Below are 25734 nucleotides of genomic sequence, written 5' to 3'. Positions count from 1 at the left end.
GCATGTTACTAAACAATGAATAAGTTTCCAATGAGATCAAGAAAGAAATTTTAAAATTCCTGAAAACAAATAAAAATGAACACACAACAACCCAAAATCTCTGGGATACAGCAAAAGCAGTCCTGAGAGGGAAATTCATAGCACTACAGGCATACAACCAAAAAACAAAAAAATAGAAATAAACTAACCTTACAACTTAAAGGACTAGAAAAATAACAACAAGACGAGCGTAAGTAGAAGGAAGGAAATAATAAAGATTAGAGCAGAAATAAAGAATACAGAGAAATAAAAAACAATACAAAAAAAAAATCAATGAAACCAAGAGCTGGCTCTTTGAAAGAATAAACAAAATTGATAAACCATTAGCCAAAATTATCATGAAATAAAAAGAGAGGACCCAAATAAGTAAAATCATAAACAAAAGTGGAGAAGTAACCACTGATTCCACAGAAATACAAAGGATTGTAAGATAATACCATGAACAATTATATGCTGGACAATATCAATGAAATGGATAATATCCTAGAAAAATATAATCTCCCAAAACTGAATCAGGAGGAATCAGAAAACCTGAATAGGCTAATAACAATTGATGAAATAGAAGCAATAATTAAAGATAAATAATAAAACCTCCCACCAAACAAAAGCTCAGGTCTGGATAGCTTCACAGGCGAGTTTTGGCAAACATTCGAAGAACTAACACCTATACTGCTCAAACTATTTCAGAAATACTAAAAGGAACACTTAAACTCTTTTTATAAGGCCAGAATTATCCTAATTCCAAAACTAGATAAAGACACTAAAAAGAAAGAGAATTATAGGTCAATATCCCTGATGAATGTAGATGCTAAAATCCTCAATAAAATATTAGCAAATCACATCCAGCAATATATTAAAAAGATCATACACCATGATCAAGTGGGATATATTCCAGGGATGCAAGCTGGTACAATATTTGCAAACCAATACGTGCGATAAATCACATAAACAAATTGAAAGACGCAAATCACATGATCATATCAATAGACTCAGAAAAAGCATTCTACAAAATCCTACACCCTTTTTTAATAAAAACTCTCAGCAAAGTGGGAATAGAGGGAGCATATCTCAACATGATAAAGACCATATATGACAAACCTGTAGCCAACATCATACTCAATAGGCAAAAACTAAAATCATTTCCCCTAAGAACAGGAATAAGACAGGGATTCCCTCTTTCACCACTTCTATTCAACATAGTACTGGAAGTGCTAACCACAGCAATCAGACAAGAAGAAGAAGCAAAAAGTATCCAAATTGGAAAAGAAGACTGCCATTATTCGCAGATGACATGATATAGTACATAGAAAACTCTAAAGATGCCATCAATAAACTACTAGACTTAACCAAAGAATTTGGCAACATAGCAGGATACAAAATTAACACCCAGAAACCTATGGCATTTCTATACATCAATAATGAACTCACAGAAAGAGAAACTAAAAAAAGAAATCTCATTTACCATTGCACCAAAACAATTAAGATACCTAGGAATAAACTTAACTAAGGTAGTAAAATACCTAAACTTGGAAAACTACAGGACATTGAAAAAATAGATAGGGGAAGATATAAACAAATGAAAGAATATACTAGGTTCATGGATTGGTAGAATCAACATCATTAAAATGTCCATACTACCCAAAGCAATCTATAGATTCAATGCAATCCCCATTAAGATACCAACAGCATATTTCACAGACCTAGTACAAACTCTCCAAAACAAAATGTATATGGAAATAAAAAAAGACCTTGAATAGACACAGTAATCCTGAGAAAGAAGAACAAAGTTGGAGGGATCACAATACCAGATACCAAGCTATCAATATATTACAAAGCCACTGTTCTCAGCATGGCCTGGTACTGGCACAAGTACAGACATATAGACCAATGGAACAGAACAGAGAACCCAGAAATCAACCCAAGCCAATATGATCAATTAATATTTGACAAAGGAGGCAAGAGCATGCAAGGGAATCAAGACAGTCTCTTTAATAAGTGGTGTTGGGAAAATTGGACAGATATATGCAAAAAAAAAAAAATGAAACTAGACCACCAACTTATACCATATACAAAATTAAACTCAGAATGGATAAAGGACTTAAACATAAGATGGGAAACCATAAAAATCTTAGAAGCACCCATAGGCATCAAAATAGCAGACATATGTAATAGCAGTATCTTTACCAATACAGCTCATAGGGCACCAATACAGCTCATAGGGCAATGGAAACTCAAGAGAAAATAAACAAATGGGACTACATCAAAATAAAAAACTTCTGCACAGCAAAAGAAACCATCAACAAAACAATAATAAAGCATGGGAGAATATATTTCCCAATGTTATCTCCGATAAGGGTCTAATCTCCAAAATTTACAGGGAACTCATACAATTTAACAAAAGGAAGATAATCCAATAAAAAAATGGGCAAAGAACCAAATAGACACTTTTTGAAAGTGGACATACAGAAGTCCAAGAGACATATGAAAAAAATGCTCAAAGTCACTAATCATCCAAGAGATGCAAATCAAAATGACAATGAAATACCATCTGACACCTGTCAGGATGGCTATCATCAACAAATCAATAAACAAGTGCTGGAGAGGATGTGGAGAAAAAGGAACCCTCATGCCCTGCTTGTGTGAATGCAGACTGGTGCAGCCACTGTGGAGAACAGTATAGAGTTTCCTCAAAAAAAATTAAAAATGGAATTCCCATTTGACCCAGTAATCCTAATTCTTTGAATATGTACCCAGGAATCAGAAACATCAATCAAAAGATATATGAAACCCTATGTTCATAGCAGCACCATTTACAATAAGATTTGGAAGCAGCCTAAGTGTCCATCAGCAGATGAGTGGATTAAAAACTGTTATACATCTACACAATGAAATACTCTGCTTCTGTAAAAAAAAAAAAAAAAAAAAAAAAAAAAAAAAAAAAAAGGAACTCACCATTTGCAACAGCATGGATGAGCCTGGAGCGCATTATGCTAAGTGAAATAAGCCAGAAGGAGAAAGATAAATACCACATGATCTCACTCATTTGTGGAATATAAAGAACAACATAAACTTATGGGGGTTGGGGAGGAATAGAGCCAGAGGAAAAAATATTTTAGAATATAATAGAAGCAATCCTGTTACTTTTGTGATATTGTACTATGTTAGTACCATTTGGTAATATTATATTTAAAATCGGTTTTTTCTTGAAATATTAAAAAAAAAATCAATTAAAAACCTAAAAAAAAAAAAAAAAAAAAAAAAAAAAAGAATCAAGAACAAGGAAGTCAGTATAGAGCCAGAGTTGGCATGGTGTCCAGATACTGGCTTAATGAGCATGCTGCTTATTGGTCAAGCAATGCATTTACAGGAACATGAAAGTTATCTAAGTTTTGGTTTGCTGCCAAGGCACCCTGGGACAGATCTGTTCTATCTTGGGCCTAGAAGTTTATATCAACACCATTAAATGAAAGACCAGCAGCTCAAAATCAGCAAAGCTGGTCCCACACAACCCACTCTCTCCTTGAAGTCAAATAGCCTTATGAAGCTGCATTGAAAAGAATAAACATTCAATGTAAGACTATTCTGGAAACTGTACTCAGGATATATGTGACATCATATTTAATAATAATATGATGATGATTAAGGAAACCTATTCAAGTTATTCTAACTTATTTAATTGTATAATTTACACTCACCTAATAACATGCTTAGAAAATTATTTTTATGAGCATGAATTTGTAATATTCTTTCTAGAAACACTAAGTAGAGAAAACAAAATTACCTTCCTAAAGATAAAGCACACTGTCTTTCTCACCCTACAGATGACCCAATATCTCCCTACCTTGGATGGCTGTTGACTATCACAGAGACCAAACAGCCGCAGCCCTTACCAATGCCTTCTACTGGGGGATGCTGGGCCCCCCTGGTTGACTACCTCCCAGAAACCATCACCCCTCGGGGGCCACTCCACAGGTGAGCAGCATGTACAGGTAGAGAGAAATGACCGCTTAGTTTTGACTGGACCTTTTTCCCTAGAAGAACAGGGAAACCTGTTTCAGGTCCTATCAAATAAAATAAACTTTAAAATCAGAGGGATGCTGATTCATAACTTGAATTGCAGCCCTCAGCACATTGGTAGAGTTTAACCAATGTGTAAAGCTGCCTTGTCATACTTACTTGATATAGGTTTTCATTTTATAAGCACTTTAGATTGTAAGCAAGTTGAAGAGAGGACTCTTGTCTTCTCTTTCTCATCATGACTCAGCTATTATTACCTAGTAACAAGTATGTTATGTAATTAGCTCAACTGATGTTTATTCTTATGGAGCTCTGTACATTTTTAGAACTTCACTTCCCTGGGAGAAAGTTCTTACATAGTTCTTCAGCAAAGCTTATGTGTTGCATTTAATTGTGACTTAATGATCTAAACATGTATTTCCATTCTTTATAGAAGTTGTATTAACTTTGTCATTTCATTGATTAGGTGCAATATTGCTGTGATTTTTATGACTGAGATGGTGGTAGATCACAGTGTAAGAGAAGACTGGGCTCTTCACCTGCCATTATTACTTCATGCTGTCTTCTTAGGTAAGACTGGATCCAAGAGGAACTCTAGCCAATACGTCTAAACTCTGTGGCGGTAACCCAGAGAGTTTTCATTGTGCATAGACATCTGCTTTCCTGCTTTAAAATTCAGTTGACCAGGCATTGTTTAAAATGTTCCTATGACTACAATACAAGTTGTGTGGCACCTCACTTGTGCTATACCTATGAAGATATCTAAAACAAATTGGGCCTCTTTGAGAGTCTTTGTCTATATGTAAAAAATTCTTTAAATATATTTTTATTGATTTCAGAGAGGAAGGGAGAGGGAGAGATAAATAGAAACATCAATAATGAGAGAGAAACATTGATCCACTGCCTCCTGCATGCCCCTTACTGGGGATCGAGCCTGCAACCCAGGCATGTGCTCTCACCAGGAATCAAACCCTGACCTGGCTCATAGGTCGATGCTCAACCAGGCTAGATGTGATAAATTTAAAGCCATTAGACATAATTAGTGCATAGAGAGAAAGAATATAGAGCACAGCAGGCCACGCACTGAGATTGTAACCCAAGTTATAGAGCAAAAATGAGAAGAGGAACAACCATTCAGGGAGTTCAGTTATGGAGAGCCTCAAGAAGAAGGAATGCTAACTATATCAAGAGGTTAAGGGAAGTCCATCTATCATCACTTTATGAGAATATTTGATTTAAGGAATAAAATGCTTTATTTTTCCTAAACCCAAATTCTTTATGTTAGTACTATAAATAGTAACAAAGAAAATTAAACATTTTTTTTTAAGATTTCCCTTTCCCCAGGTGTTAGGGAACATTTACTATCCCTGGAGTCTAAAAGAGATTAAAAATTGTTTTTACTAAAAGATTCCACATTTTGTTCCAGGGTTGGACCATTACCGGCCTGAAGTCTTTGAACACAGCAAAAATTTGCTACTTCACCTCTTGATAGCACTGTCCTGCAACAGCAATTTCCATGCCATTGCCTCTGTGCTCCTGCAGACTCGAGAAATGGGGGAAACTAAAACTCTAACAGTCCAGCCAGCTTATCAACCCGAGTATCTCTACACAGGTAACAAAAGGAGGTGTGACTGAAAGCCCGAGACACAGTCATAAATTCAGAGATTACCAAAGGTGTCAGTGGAGCCCATTTTTCCATACTCTAATGCTCTTACCCCCACCTTTCCAAGAAATAAAATAACAGCTCAATAAATAGGCACCATTTCACTGGATGTCAACATGCCTCTCAAAATCCTTCTTTGTTATTGAATATTTTCATATATTTTCCTTATTTTTATTATGTTTCTGCTTTCATTAAATATGTTTCTATCAATAAATTGAAAATTTAAATGTCCATTGAACAAGAGCTTCCATCTAGAACCCTGAAAAATGAGAACACAGGAAACAGTGACTTTCTCCATCACCTTGCAAGTGGGTCATTGCCAAGGTGCCAGATATTTACTGCATTCCTTCTAGTTTCTCTGAAGGAATTGTCACTTGACTGACTTTTCTGGAAAGCATGAATGAATGCAAGTCTATTAAAAACCACTGCTGTTTTAAAACCAAATACTTCTTAGAAATGAGAACAGAAAGCATTAGCTGAGTCAAAAAAAAAAAAATTTCTCTCTTCTATTCAGCTGTTCATGAAAATTTTCCCAAAAGGGTTAACCAATGATTTTTATTTTGAATATTTTAAATATCTTAAAATGATGATGAACTAACAGAGTTCTTGGGCTACCTTTTTTACCTAGTTATTTTTTATATTACATTGGCATTGGACATGGTATGGCATTTCATACAATGTTACCATGTACTTGCTTTATAATCTTGAAATTGTACCTTTCATTCATCACGTATTCAGCACTGCCTTGTCTCATGAGAGATGTTAACATGTCTTTAGAAAACTAATATGAAGTCATTAACACTGAGGTAGAAGGACCATCATCATCATTAAATACTTTCAAATACATTTTCCATATTATTATTATAAGGTCTTTATATTGAACACACTACACTTGATTGAAATAATTCAGCAGCCTTTCAGAGACACAAAATTCTTTTTTCTTTAGATGCTCAATTTAAAAAATATGAAACATTCTGGCTGTTCTAACTCCCCAGGATAAAGATATTTTCCATTAAGCACATAATTTTAGGCTGAGAAGACTGTAATGTCTATTAAGTTGTATATCTCTGAGTGTGGCAGCTTTATATTCACTATCCCACTGATGCAGCATAAGTGATTGAGAGTGGAGATTTACAAAGCAAAACACAGAATCCATGGGCAAGACAAACAATAACTGGAATGATTGAATCTATACTTATATTAGGTAAGTGCACAATAGGTTTAGGAATAGTCTCCTTTACATAAATATTTATTGAAAACCTTGTTTTAATTTTAGCTACTTTCAAATCCACACTAAGAATTTGTGATAGAAATTGTCTTTATCTTATCATAATATAAAACTGAGGTACAGAGAAATCATACCAACTTCCTGAGATTTTACAGTAAATGGTAGAGATGATATTCAGACCCAGGCTCCTCACTCCTACGTAATTCAAAACCCGGGCAAAATAAAAGTCAGACACATCAGAACTATGAACTTTTTATTATTTTTTTAAGTAGATGGAAATGTTTATAATTTTTCAAACCCATAACACATCTAGAGATGTAGAATGTTATCCAAATACAAAGTGGAAAAAATCACTAGTATTTTTTTATACCATATGGCTTTGACAAACATGATATATACTTTGTTAAAACAATTAACATACACAAAATATTTGTGATTCCAGGCACATTTACTCAAAAACAAGATGTAAAACTTACTCATCATCCCTTATGTAACTGATATCCTCAAAAATTATATCATTGTATCAGTCTAGTATCCAGGCATAACTTATTAAACAGCAGTTAGGTACAGATGTAGAGTGGAACCCAAACACACAACTTCTTTTTCAGAAAGCATGAATTAAAACCTTAAAGTAGAAATATATTTATTAAATAGTAATTTTCTATTCTCCTATTAGTAAATCACTCTGATTATACAGAGTGTAACCATTCCATAAGGAAAGAATATATGTCTCTTTTTAATCATAACTATAGCCAAAATAAAATGTTTTATGAAAAAAAAATGTGATAACTGCATACTTCTGTATGCTCACCTCCTGACCTCGTTATGTGCCCTGCCCAGCGCACCCCCCCTTGACCTTCTTCTCAACCAGGTGGCTTTGACTTTCTGAGGGAGGACCAGTCATCACCAGTGCCAGACTCGGGGCTGAGCTCCAGTTCCACCTCTTCCAGCATCAGTCTGGGAGGCAGCAGTGGGAACCTCCCACAGATGTCCCAAGAGGTAGAAGACATAGACACCACAGCTGAAACAGATGAGAAGGCCAACAAGCTCATTGAGTTCCTGACAACCAGGTAAGGAGGGCAAGGAGACAAGCGGCTATTTTCAGGTGAGTTTTTTCAGAAAATTCCATCTTTCAAAACCACTCAGATGGTAGCGCCCCTCGGTGAGCATTGTTTCGTTCATCTATTAGAGCTGCCAGAATCTGGGAGCCCTGAAACTTGGCAAATAACCTCGCTCTGGAAACCAAAGGTATCAGCCACAGTGGACCCAGGAGCAGCTGCCAAGGGACCCAGAATCTGCTCATCTAGTCCAAAGAGTTTATAAATGGAAGTCAGAAATCAGAAACAGTAGGAAGCCTGATAGGAAATGAACCAAACAAATAATATATCAAAATCAAGAAAAAGTGGGCATAATCCCAATTTTTAGGTCTTCTGGTTCTTCTAATGAATAATTTCATTTCAGAATTTCTACTACCCCAAGGTCCTACATTTGTATAAAAGCATGCTCACATGTGAACTGGTGTGCTCTTGTGTTGGGAGTCTAGTCTCAATTTGTGTTATCTGATATTTCCCTTTTTTTTTTTTTTCTTTAACTAATGCACTAAATGGTGAAAAATAGAGCATTTTTTTCCTTTGTTAATAGTTCAGGGCATTCTGCGTAGCTAGCTATCAGCTCCATGTGGGATTTAATGTTCAGGAAACAGGAAGAAACTGATGGTGCCCACACACAAGGTACTTCAGACACCTGAATACTTTGTTGTCATCTCTCACCATTGTCAATGCCATGTGTTGGGAAGGGTTTTCTCCAAAATTCTCACATCTGGCTCCATCCTATTCTTACTACCAAAAAACAAGTAAACAACAGAGGCCGTATCTTCAATATGGTAATGCAGGAAGCCACCACTTGTCAACACTGTCATGAGCATGCACCGAGGAACGCAGGAGGCAGGCAGATGGGTCTTGAGCATCAGGGGGCTTACGCTAGGCACGGATTATTTGTGTTGCAATAGTGGTGGTTCAAAGCAATCTCCTGACCTGATAGCCTCCAAGTAAATGTTTATTGGGCCTTACTGATCTTTACTGTCCTTTGAGACTGTCTGTCTGCTACTTGTTTGCCATGCTTTACTGAGGGCAAGATGTGTATCTAAAATGAATAAAAAGCTGACAAGGCCAGGACTCGGTGTGTCTCTTCAAGAGAGAGGCTCCATCTAGCCCCGCACCTTAATAATTCATATTTTTGTCTAGCATTTTCATTTGTGTGTTGGTCCCTCCTTCAGCTCCTGAAACTTGCTGTCAGGTCACGGCAGGTTCCACAGTATTCAGCAACCTACTGATGTGATCCTGATAAAAGCATTATCTTCCCAAACACTGAATGTGCAAATTGAGTCTGTGTCTACATCTACATTTTATTTACAACTGTATATGTTGTTTTATTTAACATGCACCTATGGAACATCTATCATATGACAAACACTGTTCTGGTGAATTGAAAAGTTTTTGTTTCGTGATTAAATGTTGTGAGGTTTTGGTTTTGTGAATAAAATTTTTTTTAAAAAAGTGTGTCTATAAATTAGCCAGATCTGTGTGAGTATGTTCATAAACCTTATAAGACTGAAATTTGCCCCCAAATTAGTGAAACTTTAAATATATATATTGTGCCTTTGGAATTAGAACTGCATAGATGGTTTTCAAAGTGCAAAGTGACCGCTGTATTTTTGACACTGTGTGTTTTGTTCCAGGGCATTTGGTCCACTTTGGTGCCATGAAGACATCACGCCCAGAAATCAAAATTCAAAGAGTGCCGAACAACTCACAAATTTTCTACGGCACATTTTGTCCATATTTAAAGATTCTAAATCAGGTACTTCATCCTGTTTCCCCAAATCCCTTCCACTTTCAGGACTTTTTTATAATTGAGCTCATTCTTCACCTATATGACTACACTATAGATCATCTGTAGTATAAGTCAGAATTTATACTATATATGTATATCGCTCTATATATATATATGATATGTGACATCAATGATATATATTGTATATATTTCTAACTTTTGGCATCTATAGCAGAGGACTATTCATAGAAGTTTTGAAATTTATTTCAGATGTGTCTGACTGATACTGTCATGTATATTTGCATTATACTCTATCAAATAACATCCCCAAAGTCAACATTCTCCTCGCTTCATTCCCTCACTAGAATTAACTATGTCCACAATATTAATTTTATTTAAAGAAATCCATGAGAATTAATTCTTATTGATTTGGCATAGACTCAACTATGAGAAGTAGTCAGCCTTCAAACTGGTTTTTAAAAAAAGAATTTTGTGATAAAATGTTTTATACTTTAAAAATAGTTGCTAACAATTCCATTGAATATTCTAAATCCAGTGTGATTCTTAGTTAGACTATAAAAGCATCATATTGAAGTTATTAGCTAAATTCCACTTGAATTCAAGTTGGCCGGGGCTGATCTGTGTGTGAAATTTAAATGTGGTCTTTCAGTTCAATGCAATGACTGTTCCTACCTTTGTCATGTACCTGGCTGAACACACTATGGCTTACTGGCTTCTTAGCTGCTCTGATAATTATTATAACACGTGTCACAATTTGAAACATTCTAGATTAGCCACATCTCTTTTTGTTATCAGTGGATAGTTGTTTTTAAAAGCAAAAATAATAATAATGACAGAGGATCATTACAGGAATAGGATGACCTAGACTTCCAGTCTTGAGTTTCCCCTTGGGAATTTCTTTGAAATATGAAGACCTCTTCTATTGGTATTTTCCCCATTTAAAAGTTACTTTAAATTGCACATAGCATGAAATTTACTGCTGTATGTGAACTATTTATTTGTCTAAAACCCTTAACTGTATGATGTTGATAAAAATGAGAAGACATATGAATGCCTTGCACTGTATTCTTGGCAGGTGTATTTTCACACCTTACCCCATATATTCTTACCCACTAAAATTTCCTTCTACAGTGTTGCTCTCTGCCTATTTCTGCTCTAGCACAATAAAATGTATTCTTGGAAATGTATTAGTCAGGGTAGCATAGCTGCTGAAGCAAACACCTCCCAGAGCTCAAACACTTAACATAAGTGGTTATTTCTGGATCACATAACAATTCAGTGTGGATGTTGGACAGGAGGCCTTCCACCTGGTGGTCAGAGACTCTCCATCATGTGGCTCTGCTACCTGGAGGAGGAAGAGAGAGTGAGGGATTAAGAAGAGGAGTTCACATCCCTGTCCAGTGCTTCTTCCCACATTCCACTGGCTAGAACTCAGGTACAAGGTCACACCTAACTGCAAGGAAGGCTGGAAGGTGTAGATTCATGTGTGACCAGAGAGATGCCACACACTAAATAGGTTTTCTTAAAAGCCATTGTCATATGCATAGTGGAGTCTGCAGTCCTCCTGGAAGGGACTTTTGTTTAGTCTTTAGCTCATGATAATTTAAATAAGATTCTGTTCCACTGCCAGGGAGCTAGCCTCTCTATAAAAATGGTTTTAATTAAAAACAACAACCCACAAACAAACATGTTTTGAAAAATAAAATAAAGACATAAAGAACAGTTTTGAAACATGACCCATTCATAAGTTGTGACATGCTTCTGGGTTTAACCCTGCATTTCTGACCCTGGATTTCCTTGAGTCCATTTCCCAGGGCCCCTCGTTCACTTTGCAGGAACATTTTTTTATATTGTCAACATGGCCCTGGGGTCAAGCAGCCAAGCAAAACTAAGAAGGATAACAATGAATTATCCCTCCTGTCCCACTTCCACGTCACCATCAAACGTGCCACAGAGCTCTCCAGGTCATGAAACAGCTAAAACCACTGTTTACATCATGTGCTCTAACTCTTGCAGAGAGGCAGGGTCCTTGTACAAGGTAATAGCCCAGACATTAATTGTGAACTTTCCCTCACATTTTAATGTTCAACTGGTCAAATGGTTTTCTGATGACTAAGATTCCCTCCATGTTATTGAAAGAACACATATTCTGGTGGAGGTCTACTTTGGCTGCCTTTACTGCACTGCCTCATTTCTATATCTGAGTACTTACAGACCGTGCTGAGGAGCAAAGACTTGGGTCCAGGCCTCAGTTATATTCAGACTTGACTAGATTCACTAATAGCTTCCTCTAAATACATAAGTACTCAGAACATTTATTTCTAACAAATGTCTTATTGAAAAAAGGAGTGAAAATGTTTCATGTAAAAAGTAGTACAGTACAATAATGTGGAAAAATAGCAGGGTGATCAATAGCAGTATACTTGTGAACACGTATGTGTCACACACTGTACTAAGCACTTTTAAAGTTGTTTAATTTCCACAAAACTTCTATGAGATAGATGCTTTTATTCATAAGTTAAAGATAAGGAAATAGTCAATAGAGAATAAGTTTCTGAGTCTGAAAACTTCTAGTTCAAAATCAGAACCATCTTTTCCTACTACACTATACTCCTTAAGATTTATTAAAATTTATGTTTTTTTTAATTGTTAATTTTTAAATAAGTACCACCAGGACATAGTTCTGTACAGTGAACCTGTTACAAACCTTCAGATAACTACTGTTGCCCCAGACTTTGCAGAATGACAGCTGATCTGGTCTCTGGCCTCTTGGTGCCCTAGGTTTCCGTCTGGAGCAACACTTGAGTGAGGTTGCATTGCAGACAGCCCTGGCAAGTTCTTCAAGGCACTATGCCTGTCGGTCCTTCCAGATATTCCGGGCAATCAAACAACCTCTGTCAGCGCATGCCTTGTCTGACCTTCTCTCCAGACTGGTGGAGGTGATTGGAGAACATGGTGATGAGATTCAGGTAGGGAAGGAAAGAACACCAAATACATCCTGTTTCTCTCATTTTAAAGAGAAGGAACTAATGACTTTCTCAAAAACCTTGACTGTCTTGCCAATTATTCCAGCCCTGTGGACATGTACAATTCAAATTTTAGAGGTTGGCTTTTATATTTACCAAAGTCATTCCCAGAAGTATTGTACTAGAAACTCCACATATATCATCTGTTTATTCAAACTAACATCTGAACATTCTTTAGTGGCTCTTCTTTGTTGTTTTGTTTTTGGGTTTTGTTTTTTTTGGTAGAAGACAGGAAAATTAGGTGTTGTTTTGTCATTTTTTCACAAGCAAAGGACATAGTTGTGCAATCCCCCACCTGGAGGAGATCTCCGTTGTACCTGTGTAAAGCACTACATTTCTCTGTATGATCATCCTTCAGTAAACTGGGAGAGCTGAAGAAGTAATGGAGAGAGTAGGTGCCACAAGAAGACCGTCTAGGTAGAGCCCAGAGATGGGGGCCTGGGCAGGTTGAAGCCAAGAGCACTACCTGCTCTGTAACTTGGACCAAGCCTTCTTTTCCATCAGAAATTTGCCTGCATCTATTGAGGCCTGCATGCCTATAGACCCTAGCTTATTTTCCTCCTCCTGGCCATGAGAAGGGCTGTTTAAAATGCCATTAAGGCACAGCCATTGCATACATCTCTTAATCTCTGCCTTCAGACATTGCAACTCTATATTTCAAAGGCCTACCATGTGTCTGATATCTTCAGCCTTGTCCTCTCCCTGTTAGATTTCAAATGAGATTGCTCTGTGGAGGAGCTCAGACCTAGGAAAATAAATCTTTATCTTCTGACTCCTGGGCAAGCTAAATTCCTCAGTGGCCCTTAAAATTTGTTTTAAACTTTGTAAATTAAAGTAATAATAACTTTCTAGCTTTTAATGATATATAAATTACTTTAATAAAGTTTGCATTCATTAAACCTATGTCCAAAAAGTTAACAGCAGCTACAAGCTGTCCAAAATGTTGTCTCTGTGTTTGGCAGGGTTACGTAATGGAAGCACTCCTGACTTTGGAAGCTGCTGTGGATAACTTGTCTGACTGCTTGAAGAACAGTGATCTCTTAACTGTATTATCTCGGTGAGAACCAGCTTAATGGCATTTGAAATCAAATATACTGTACTAAATATTTGGGAGATGCCCAGACTTTGGGCAAAGTCCAAAAAATAAATCTAGTTTTTGAAATCTATTGATGACCTGAAAAAGTATGTATGACTTTCTTAAGTTAAAAAAAAAAAGGGGGGGGGGGGGGAGACAGGTATCTCTCTCTCTCCCCCTCTCTCTCTCTCTCTCTCTCTCTTTCACAAACACACACACACACACACACACACACACACACACAAATTATAAAAGGATTTTAAAACACCAGGAAGATAGATAGCAAATGCTATCTCTGATTAATAATACAAATAATGATTTTTCACTTTCTTTTATGTCTTTTAGTGTTTTTTCAAATTTTATATAATATTTCCTATTACATTATGAACAGAAACTAAAACTAAATGTTATTTTAAATGAATATGCACAAAACTTCATCTGAACCATTACTATAAAAACAGTTGATTTTACTTGCAGAATTTCTACCTTAGGATCTTTCTTTTTTAATTCCTTTATTCCTTAAAGAGTTTAATAACCAGTTTCAGATCATTCACAATTCCATATTCTGCTTGTATCATTGAGTTCCTTGTGCTTTGAAACTGGGTCAATAACTTTATATCTCATTGGGCCTTGTTTCATTGTTAAGTTGAGCATTTTTTATGGATAGGTAAACCTAATGTGATTACTAATATAATGTTAGTACAGCTTCATCTAAATCAGTAAAATTTACCAAGATGTTGATAGTTTTACATTTTCAGCCTGAAATAAGCTTTGAAGTCATTTTTCATAAATTAAGTACAAAAAACTTCCGTTGATACAAACATTTACTATTTTCTTTCTTGATAATATGTTCATTTCTATTCTTATCAGTCAGTTAATAGAATATTAAAGTTTGTACTTTTTATTTCATAATTATTTTTACCAAAATTCAAATGAACAAAAAAGATCAGTGAACTTTGGCCAACTGCTTATATCTTTAACCTATCAGTAAATGAAGTTAGTATTGAGTTTTGTTGTTGTCTTGTTGGTATGATGTTTGATTTTCTTGTTAAGGTTGTTAAGTTTTCTTTTCTTATCATTTTAAGTTTAAGAATAAGAATGCTGCCAAAACCGGTTTGGCTCAGTGGATATAGCGTCGGCCTGCGGACTGAAAGGTCCCAGGTTCGATTCCGGTCAAGGGCATGTACCTTGGTTATGGGCACATCCCCAGTAGGGGGTGTGCAGGAGGCAGCTGATCGATGATTCTCTCTCATCGATGTTTCTAACTCTCTGTTCCTCTCTCTTTCTCTCTGTAAAAATCAATAAAATATATATATATTTTAAAGAATAAGAAAACTTATTCCTTTAAGTTTAAGAGTATAGGCAAAAAAGTAGTATTTCTAAAAAATTATTTTTTTCCCTTATTATTCATCAGTGGATCTTCACTGAAGCGTGTTGGTTTCTCCTGAACATGTTTTTTGAGAGCCATTTTTAAAATATATTTTTTTCATTATTGATAGAATTACAGAGAACTCTCATTTCTCCCATTTCCCCTGTCCTCCCAGCCCCTACCCAAACCCCAGGTCCTCACTACCCTATTGGCCATGTCCATGTGTTATGCATAAAGTTCTTTGTTTTCTCTCTTCTCATCTCCCCAACCCCACATCAAGATATTTCAGTCTGTTCCATGCTTCAGGCCTTATTCTGTTGGTCATTTTGTTTATTAGACTTCACAAATAAGTGAGATCATGTGATATTTGCCTTTCTCAATTTGGCTTATTTCATTTAGCATAGTATTTTTCAATCCTTCCATGCTGCCCAAAGAGTAAGAAATCCCTCTTTTTTATAGCTGCATAGTATTCTATAGTGTAAATGTCCCACAGCTTTTTTATCCATCTATCTACTGATGGGCACTTGGGCTGTTATCAAATCTTAGATATTATAAATAAAATTGCTATGAATATGCAGGTGCATATATTCTTTCTGATTGGTGTTTCAGGGTTTTTAGGATATATTCCCAGAAGTGGGATCACTGGGACAAACAGAAGTTCCATTTTTAATTTTTTGAGGGAACTCCATACTGTTTCCCATAGAGGCTACACAAATCTACATTCCTACCAGCAGTGAACTAGTATTCCCTTTCTCCACATCAGCACTTGTTATTTGTTGAATTTTTTATGATAGCCATTCTGACAGGCATGAGGTGATATCTCATTGTGGTTTTATTTGCATTTCTCTGATGATTAGTGACTTCGAGCATTTTTTCATATGTCTCTTGACCATTTGTATGTCCTCTTTAGAGAAATATCTATTCAGGTCTTCTGCCAATTTTTTAATTGGATTGTCTTCCTTTTATTGAGTTGTATGACTACTTTATATATTTTGGATATTAATTCCTTATCAAATGTATCATTGGCAAATATGTTCTCATATACAGTGGGTTCCCTTTTCATTTTGATAGTGGTATCTTTTTCTGGGCAAAAGATATTTTGATATAGTCCCATTTGTTTATTTTTCCTTAGTTTCCTTTGCCCCAGGAGATGTATCCATAAACATATTGCTACGTGAGATGTCTGAGATTTTACTGCCTATGTTCTCCTCTAAGATTTTTATGGTTTCCCATCTTACATAAGTCTTTTATCCATCTTGAGTTTATTCTTGTATCTTGTGTAAGTTGATGGTCTAGTTTAATCTTTTTGCATGTTTTTGTCCAGTTTTCCTAGCACTATTTGTTGAAGAGACTCTTGACTGCATTGTGTGTTTTTGCCTCCTTTGTCAAATATTAATTGACCATATGGTATGGGTCAATTTCTGTGGTCTCTGTTATGATTCATTGGTCTATATCCCTGTTCTTGTGCCAGTACCAGACTGTTATATTACAAAGCTATAAGCTATATTACAAAGTCATTATGTAATGACTTTGTAATATAGCTTGATATCTGGTATTGTGATCCCTTCAATTTTGTTCTCCTTTCTCAAAATTGCTATAGCTATTCAAGGTCTTTTACAATTGCATATAAATTTTTGGAGTGTTTATTCTAGAACTGTGAAATATGCTGTTGGTATTTTAATAGGGATTGCATTGAATCCCTATTAAATTGCCCTTGGTGGTATGGACATTTTAATTATGTTAATTCTTCCATGAACATGGTATAGACTTCGTTTGTTTGTATCATCCTCTATTTATTTTATCAATATTCTATCATTTTCCAAGTATAGGTCTTTTACCTCCTTGGTTAAGTTTATTCCTAGGTATTTTTTTATTGTTGTTGCATTGATAAATGGGATTGCATTTTTTGTTTCTCTTTCTGAGAGTTCATTATTAGTGTATAAAATGCTATTGATTTTTGGATGTTGATTTTGTATCCTGCTACCTTACCTTTATTAGGTCTATTAGTTTCCTTATAGAGTTTTTAGGGTTTTTCCATGTATAATAGCATGCCATCTGCAAATAATGACAGTTTTACTTCCTCCTTTACAATTTGGATGCTTTTTCTTCTTCTTCTTCTTGTCTGATCACCGTGGCTAGGATTTCCAGTACTATCCTATATAATAAAAGCCTAATATGTGAAGTGTCCAGTTGTCCAGTCAGCCATTCAGCTAACTAAAGCATAATATGCTAACCATATGTTAATGCCACTAAACTATAATGTGCACTGACTACCATGGGGCAGATAGTTGACCAGTTGACCAGTCGCTATGATGTTCACTGATACCGGGGAACAGATTCTCCAACCAGAAGGTTAGCTTGCAGTTGGAGTCTGGTCTATCAGGACTGATCAAGACAGGCTGGACTGCCCTGAAGCCCTTCCATGGTCCCTGCCTGGCTGGCCAACCTCCTGTGTCCCTTCCCGACCCTGATCATGCACCATTGGGGTCCTTTGGCCTGGCCTGCACCCTCTCGCAATCTGAGATCCCATGGGGGATGTCAGAGAGCTGGTTTTGACTCAATCCCGCAGGCCAGGCTGAGAGACCCCACTGGTGCACAAATTCATGCACCAGGCCTCTAGTGTTGAATAAGAGTGGTGAAAGTGGACATCCCTGTCTTGTTCCTGTTCTTAGGGGAAATGGTTTTAGTTTTTGCTCATTGATAATGATATTGACTATAATCTGTCATATATGGGCTTTATTATGTTGATATTTGATCCCTCTATTCTCACTTTGCGGAGAGTTTTTATCCAAAAAAAAAGGGGTGTTGGATTTTGTCAAATGCTTTTTCAGCATCAATTAACGTGATTTTTGTCATCCAGTTTGTTTATGTGATGTATCACATTTATTGATTAGCAAATACTGTACCAACCTTGCATCCCAATAAATCCCACTTGGTCATGGTGTGTGATCTTTTTAATATATTGCTGGATCTGATTTGCTAATATTTTGTTGAGGGTTTTAGCATCTATGTTTATCAGGGATATTGGCTTGTAATTCTCTTTCTTCGAGTGTCTTTATCTGGTTTGGGAATTAGGCTAGTGCTAGCCTTATAAAAAAAAAAAAAAAAAAAAAAAGGTTGGAAGTTCCTTACTCTTGGATATTTTTTTTAATAGTTTGAGTAGGATAGGTGTTAGTTCTTTGAATGTTTGGTAAAACTCTCCTGTGCAGTGATCCAGATCAGGGCTTTTGTTTGCTGTAAGTTGTTGTTTTATTACTGCTTCAATTTCATCCATAGTTATCAGCCTATTCAGGTTTTCTGACTCAATTTTGGAAGATTGTACATTTTCAGAATTTTGTCCATTTCATCCATGTTGTCCATTTTGTTGGGGAAAAGTTGTTCATAGTATTTGCTTACAATCCTTTGTATTTCTGTGGTGTCCATTGTTATATTGCCTCTTACATTTCTGATTTTATTTATTTGGGTCATCTTTCTTAGTTTTTTGATGAGTCTGACTAAAAGTTCATCAATCATCAATCTTGTTTATCTTTTCAAAGAACCAGCTCTTGAATTTATTGATCTTTTATACTGTTTTTTTAGTCTCTGTGTCATTTATTTCCACTCTGTACTTTATTATATCCTTCCTTCTACTTTCTCTGAGTTTTTCTTACTGTTCTCTTTCATTTAGTTGTAGGGTTAGGTAGTTTACTGGTTCTTTTTCTTGTTTCTTGAGTTGACCTATAGTGCTATGAACTACCCTCTCAGAACTGCTGTTGTGTATCCTGTAGGGTTTATTGTGTGTTCATTTTTATTTGTTTCTAGGAAGTTTTTAATTTCTCATTTTGTCTCTCGTAACCCATCTATTATTTAATAACATGCTCTTTAGCCTCCAAATGTTTTTTGAGTTTTTATTGTAGTTTATTTCTAACTTCATGCTATTGTGATCTGAGAAAAAGCTTCATATTATATCAATCTTCTTGAATTTGTATAGACTTGTTTTTTGTCCTAATGTGTGGTCTATCTTTGAGAATGTTCCATGTATACTTGAGAAGAATGTATATTCTGTTGTTTTGGGGTTAAAGGGTCTATAAATTTTTATTACATACATCTGATCCAGTGTGAACATTTTTATTTTTATACCCAGTTCTTCATCACCAGATTTAAGCTCTAGCAGTAAACTTACAGCAAGCAGAAAGAGCACAGGACAACTAAATGTGAACTCTGGAACAGGTAGTGGCAGCACAGCAACTGCAGAACGGAGCCGGCATCAGAGAAGCTTCTCTGTGCCCAAGAAGTTTGGTGTTATCGACCGATCCTCAGACCCACCTCGCAGTGCCACACTGGACAGAATTCAGGCTTGTACCCAGCAAGGTCTCTCCTCTAAAACCAGAAGCTCATCCTCCATGAAGGACAGCCTCACAGACCCATCACACATAAACCATCCAACCAACCTGTTGGCCACCATCTTTTGGGTCACAGTGGCCTTGATGGAATCTGATTTTGAGTTTGAATACCTCATGGCCTTAAGGCTGTTGAACAGACTTCTGGCTCACATGCCACTCGATAAAGCTGAGAATCGAGAAAAACTTGAGAAACTCCACGCACAGCTCAAGTGGTCAGACTTCTCAGGGTTACAGCAGCTGCTGCTGAAAGGGTTCACCTCCATCACCACCATAGACCTGACCCAGCAGCTTTTCAGTTTGCTGACACCAGTGTCCAGAATATCCATGGTGGACTCATCCCAAGCCATCGGTAAAGGAAATGCGTTTCCTATCTTACAAGTTTGGTATTAGAGCCATGTCTAGCTAATAAGAAATTATGGGCTTACAGCTCTTCTTAGAAATGGTTTGTTGGGAATAGTTTGTTTTATCTTTTAAAATTTTATATAATGTAAGTCATAACTATTTATATTTTAGAAGGTATTTTAAGGCAATAGTATAAAAGGGGGCAGAAGAAATATTTATTTGCTATTGGAAATTTCTTTATTATTTCCACATCAAACTGCAGATACTATAGTTTATTCCATTGCTCTTGTCCAGATATTATTTCCCTTTTTTTAAACTCCTAAATCTTTTATTTTTCTTAGATTTTCTTTTCCTCTTGATAACTTTCTTGAATTAAGTCAAATCAACAAATTAAAATTTTAAATGTTTTTATTGATTGTAGAGAAAGATGAAGGGAGAGAGAGAGAGGAAAAAAAAAAAAAAAACAACAACATCATTGATCAGCTGCCTCCTGCATACCCCTACTGGGGATAGAGCCTGCAACTCAAGCATGTGCCCCGACTGGGAACCGAACAGGCAACCTTTCTGTGCATGGGATGATGCTCAACCAACGAGCCACAATGGCCATTGCAACAGACTAGATTTTTAATACTATGGAATGTGGCCCAGGATTAATTTCATGGAGCTAAAGATTATCACAGTGTTGCTAAGCAAATCCTCTTCATTTTAAAGAGCCTTTTTTATTACATGAATGAAACATAAATGATTCGCCTAGGTCCTCTTATACAAGTTTCCCCTAACTATGTTTTCTGATAAAATTTCAAACCAGGGCTTCCATTCATTTTATTCTTTTTAAATTTTTGGTTGTACATTTTTCATGGATTTTGTTAGATCACATTAAAGCTGCTTCAAAAGACTATATTTGCATGGCCTCAAAATAAAATCTGTAATATGCTTATCCACTGTTAATAGCCAAAATGCACCATATTCAGCCATCTCCATTATATCCTCTCTAACCTAGGTTTTCCTTTGAATGTCCTGTGTCTCCTGCCCCAGCTGATTCAGCACTTTGAAAACCCAAATCAGTTCTGTAAGGATATAGCCGACAGGATTGCTCAGGTATGGCTTACATTTCTGCTCAGACACCCATTCAGGCCTCCCAGAAGGCCCACTATTGGACAGAAAGTACCAGGCTTGGACTTGGCAATGAGTTTCATAAAACCTGAAAATAATAACTCATAGTGCTCATCATTAACTTCCTGGGTGGCTGATACATACTCTCTTTTGGTCTCATTATTGAAAAAACAGGTAGAAAGAATTTGAGAATATTATAATACTAAGATAAGCACTTCCACAGCCTATAAAAAAATGTGTGTGTGTGTGTGTGTGTGTGTGTGTGTGTGTGTGTGTGTGTGTATGTGTGTGTGTATTTTCCTGACTGCTGGGACTGATACTGAAATTGCTGACATTTCTTCCTATTCATCAGGCCATTCTATCTCTGATTGATTTTCTTCTCCTTAAGGTTTGTTTGGAAGAGAAGAATCCCAAACTTTCCAATCTTGCACATGTCATGACTCTTTATAAAACACACAGCTACACGAGGGACTGTGCCACCTGGGTCAGCGTGGTCTGCCGGTACCTTCATGAAGCATATGCTGACATCACCTTGAACATGGTTACCTACCTGGCAGAGGTAAGCTCTTCAATTAAGGATAAAATCTATAGTTTCCCTGGATAAAATATTTATATGAAACTGATAATAAGACTTCTTTTATTCCTTCTATGTTGGAATTATTTTAAATTCTTACAACAACTAGTGATATATATATATATATATATATATATATATATATATATATATATATATATAGCTAAGCAGCCGTCCAACTATCCAACCAGTAGCTATGATGTGCGCACTGACCACCAGAAGGCAGACGCTCAACACAGGAGCTGCCAAGCTGTGGTGACTTGGCAGCAGTGGTTCTCGGGTGACGCACCCCAGAACCAGAGAGGAGGGAGCCCAATTCCAGGATGTGTCACCCAAGAACTCCCCTCTCACAATCCGGGACCCCTCATGGGGTTCAGAGAGCTGATTTAGGCCCAATCTCTGCAGGCCAGGCTGAGGGACCCCACCTGTTGGAGGGACCCTGCTCACTCCACAGATGCCCTTCAAGCTGCAGCACCACCCCATGTATGACCAGGGAGGGACCACAAAAGGTTTGGCCCATCTCACCCAGTCCCACCCCACCAGCCACCTTCTAATTAATTTCCCTTCAATGAGCACAAATCCATGTACTGGGCACTACTTATTATAATAAAGAATATAGATGCCCCCACAGCTTAAATTCGTCTTATTGCACTAACGTCTGTCAGCACATGACAACAAGAAAACTTTATCCTAATTACTTTCAGTGATCAATCTTATTTAAGAAGTCAGAATGTGGTTTGATATGTTTAATGGTGTTTCCTCTGAACTAGTTCACAAAGCATTTTAAAATAAACTTTTTTATCTTCACCTCCTATGTTTGCTTTTAAAAATGGAATGGGATTTTTGTACTCTTACAAATGTATTTCTACTCTGACTTTGGTGTACATTGGTGCTAGGAATACACAGTATACGGGACAAGGGATAATATGTATTCTGTTTAGCAGCTCCAGTGCACAGGTCAGGAATTCTGTAAGGAAATGACTGAGAGCAGCTCCTTGTTTAGCATTTTCAGTATTGCTTTTCATTTGGGAACATGCATTTGTACTTCTGGCAGGGCATTGTCAGAAGTGGTGAGGACACCCATTCTAATTTTAGTTATGTCACCCACTCAGAATCCAGATAGGTTAAAGAATCAATCACTTTCTGAAAGACTTCATAGGACTGAAGGCCTCTGCCTAGAAGAGGGTAATTGTTCCATCATTTATTGTTAATCCTGCAGAATTTTGATTTGTGATATGTGTCCAAAATATGTAATCTGTACTCAGTTGTCAACAACCCTGATTTCCTCCCATCCCTGGCACTCATAAGTGCCACCTGGCTGCTTCTGATTATCACCTTGGTCACATCTGACCCCACAAGAGTTACTAAGCCAGCTCATGCACTCCTCAGACTGCAGGGGTACAGGATAGCCCATGCAAATGCTCTGCTTACAAAGGCAGGTGGTGCCTATCTTTACAAAGGTGACATGTGAAGTAGAAAGGAGGCAAACTTGTTTAGATTGTTAGACATAAAAGTTTTAAAAATATAAAAGAGATGTGATATATCCATACAAAAGAATATTGAAATTTTAAAATAAATGAAATACTGACACCTGTTATAACATAAATGAACCTTGAAACCATTATACTCAGTTAAATAAGCCAGGCACAAAAGGACAAATATTACATAATTCCACTTATATGAAGTACATAGAAAAGGCAAATTTATAGAGACAGAAAGTAGAATAGTGGTTACCAGAAGTTGGGACCAGGGATTGATGAAGAGTTACTGTTTTATAGTTTCAATTTGGGATGGTGAACAAATTTTGGAAATAAATTGTGGTGATGGCTGCACAACAAAGTGAATGTACTAATGCCACTAAATTGTGCACTTAAAAATAGTTAAAATGGTGTTATATATATTTTTATTACAATAAAAAAGAAGTAGCCCTGACCAGTGTACCTCAGTTGATTGAGTGTTATCCCATGCACTGGAGGATTACTGATTTGATTCCCTATCAGGGCACATGCCTAGGTAGCGAGTTTGGTACCAAGTCAGAGTACATATGGAAAGTAATTAATCAATGTTTCTTTCTCACATCAATGTTTTTCTTTCTTTCTCTCCTTTCCTCCTAAAATCAATGAAAATCATATCCACAGGTGAGGATTTTAAAAAGTAAAAATGGATTGCCTAATTTTTTCAGCCCTTATCACAAATTGTCACCAACATTTTTATTATGAATTTAGCACCCCACCATTTATAACATAATAATTTCTATTACTCACATGTTCTTATAGCTGCTGGTCATGCACATATATATAACTTTATGTAGTTGTGGTCAGTACAATTGAACTTGCTCTGGTCACTGAGCATTAACTCTGTGTGTATGTCTATGTGCTGACATAGCTCACCTGGTGTCACTCTGAAAAACTGTGGAATTCTATCAGGTTAATGTAACATAATTTGCTTAACCCATCTCCCTTTTGTTGCTTGTGTTCATTTTTTTATTTTCTATTACAAGTGGTCCTTTTATGTAGACTTTTTATCAGATCATATTTGGATAATTTCTTCTGGGTCTGGAGTGTGGGTAAGCAGATTCAGGGCCAAAAGTTCCCCAGCAGCAACCTAACCCATGCCGATTCAGTGAGGAATTGGCCTCCCTCCTCCCTCCTCTCTGGGTCTGGGGTGTGGGTGAAGCAGACTCGGGCTGACAGTGACCCAGCAGCAACCTAACCCATGGCTGATTCCATGAGGAATTGAGCTCCCTCCTCTACTGGTTTGAGCATCTTCCCCCTGGTGGTCATTGCACATCATAGCTACCAGGTGAACAGTTGAATAGTGAGACAGTCACTTAGGCTTTTATATATGTAGATATTCAGATCTGCCTATATGACTTTTGATAATATCTTAATTTCTTCAGTAGTTAGGATTTTTTCCTCTTGTGGAAATGTGCAATCATAAAAGAATTGGGAAAGGTTGGTGCTTCTGTGTGAAAATCTGGCATCAAACCAACTGAGGCTGTGCCTTGCCTCCCGCAGTTGCTGGAGAAAGGCCTCCCGAGCATGCAGCAGCCCCTTCTCCAGGTCATCTACAGCCTGCTCAGCTACATGGACCTTTCAGTTGTTCCTGTAAAGCAGTTTAACGTGGAAGTTCTGAAGACCATTGAGAAATATGTGCAAGTGAGTATTTATTTATTTTTTTTTTTTGAATTTGTTACTTTTTTTGTATTTTATTGATGCATATTTAATATTTATTGTTTTAAATATCTACTAAATCTAGATGCTCTAGCTATATTAGTAATTCTGGATACAAAATCATAGGTGTAATTTTTCAAAATAATAACATTAAGGTCAAGACAAATTCGCATAAATCAATATAAATAATTGGTACATATTTTTGTAGTGATTTTATATGGGCAAAACGTTTTGAAACCTTCAAGTAAATTGTTCAGTGCAGAGGCACTACTGTATACAAATTGCTAATGACCAAATATACACATAATGTCTAACTGCTCAAACAGCTTTAGACCATCAACATTCATTCCAAAACTTCCATTAAACTACAAATCAGGATTTCTGGTTTTTTTTTTTGTTTTGTTTTGTTTTTAATATATTTTATTGATTTTTTTTTTTGCCCCCCACCCTCCCTCCCACACATCCCCTCCCTCCCCAGAGTTTTGTGTCCATTGGTTATACTTATATGCATGTATAAAAGTCCTTCGGTTGATCTATTATCTCCCCCAGATCTTCCTCCCCTCCCCGCTGTAATTTGACAGTCTACTTGTTGATTTACTGTCTCTATATCTATCTTTTGGTTCATCAGTTTATAATGCTCTTTGTTATCCACAAATGAGTGAGGTCATGTGGTGTTTCTCTTTCATTGATTGGCTTATTTCACTCAGCATGATGTTCTCCAGTTCCATCCAGTTTGCTGCAAATGATGAGAATTCCTTATTTTTTATGGCCGCATAGTATTCCATTGTGTAGATGTACCAAAGTTTTTGGATCCAATCATCTGCTGACGGACACTTAGGCTGTTTCCAAATTCTGGCTATTGTAGATTGTGCTGCTATGA

General features: G+C 36.6%; 1 protein-coding gene across 9 annotated transcripts in view; it reads left to right on the top strand.

Moving 5' to 3' along the window:
* FRY (FRY microtubule binding protein) overlaps positions 1–25734 on the top strand; it is a 476275-nt gene that overhangs the window by 359092 nt on the left and 91449 nt on the right. For all 9 annotated transcript variants that reach the window (XM_084878512.1, XM_084878510.1, XM_084878508.1 and 6 more), the window contains 11 exons: positions 3861–4011; positions 4523–4626; positions 5483–5668; positions 7819–8017; positions 9685–9806; positions 12582–12769; positions 13789–13883; positions 19394–20001; positions 20995–21092; positions 21496–21666; positions 24699–24839. In XM_084878512.1, coding sequence (XP_084734638.1) covers positions 3861–4011; positions 4523–4626; positions 5483–5668; positions 7819–8017; positions 9685–9806; positions 12582–12769; positions 13789–13883; positions 19394–20001; positions 20995–21092; positions 21496–21666; positions 24699–24839 — 2063 coding nt within the window. The remainder of the gene's footprint in view (positions 1–3860; positions 4012–4522; positions 4627–5482; positions 5669–7818; positions 8018–9684; positions 9807–12581; positions 12770–13788; positions 13884–19393; positions 20002–20994; positions 21093–21495; positions 21667–24698; positions 24840–25734) is intronic.

The sequence above is a fragment of the Pipistrellus hanaki genome (genome assembly GCF_964339955.1).
Source record: "Pipistrellus hanaki genome assembly, chromosome: 3".
Classification (NCBI taxonomy): domain Eukaryota; kingdom Metazoa; phylum Chordata; class Mammalia; order Chiroptera; family Vespertilionidae; genus Pipistrellus; species Pipistrellus hanaki.
The sequence above is the reverse complement of the archived record's forward strand: the minus strand, read 5'-3'. Positions and strand labels throughout refer to the sequence as shown.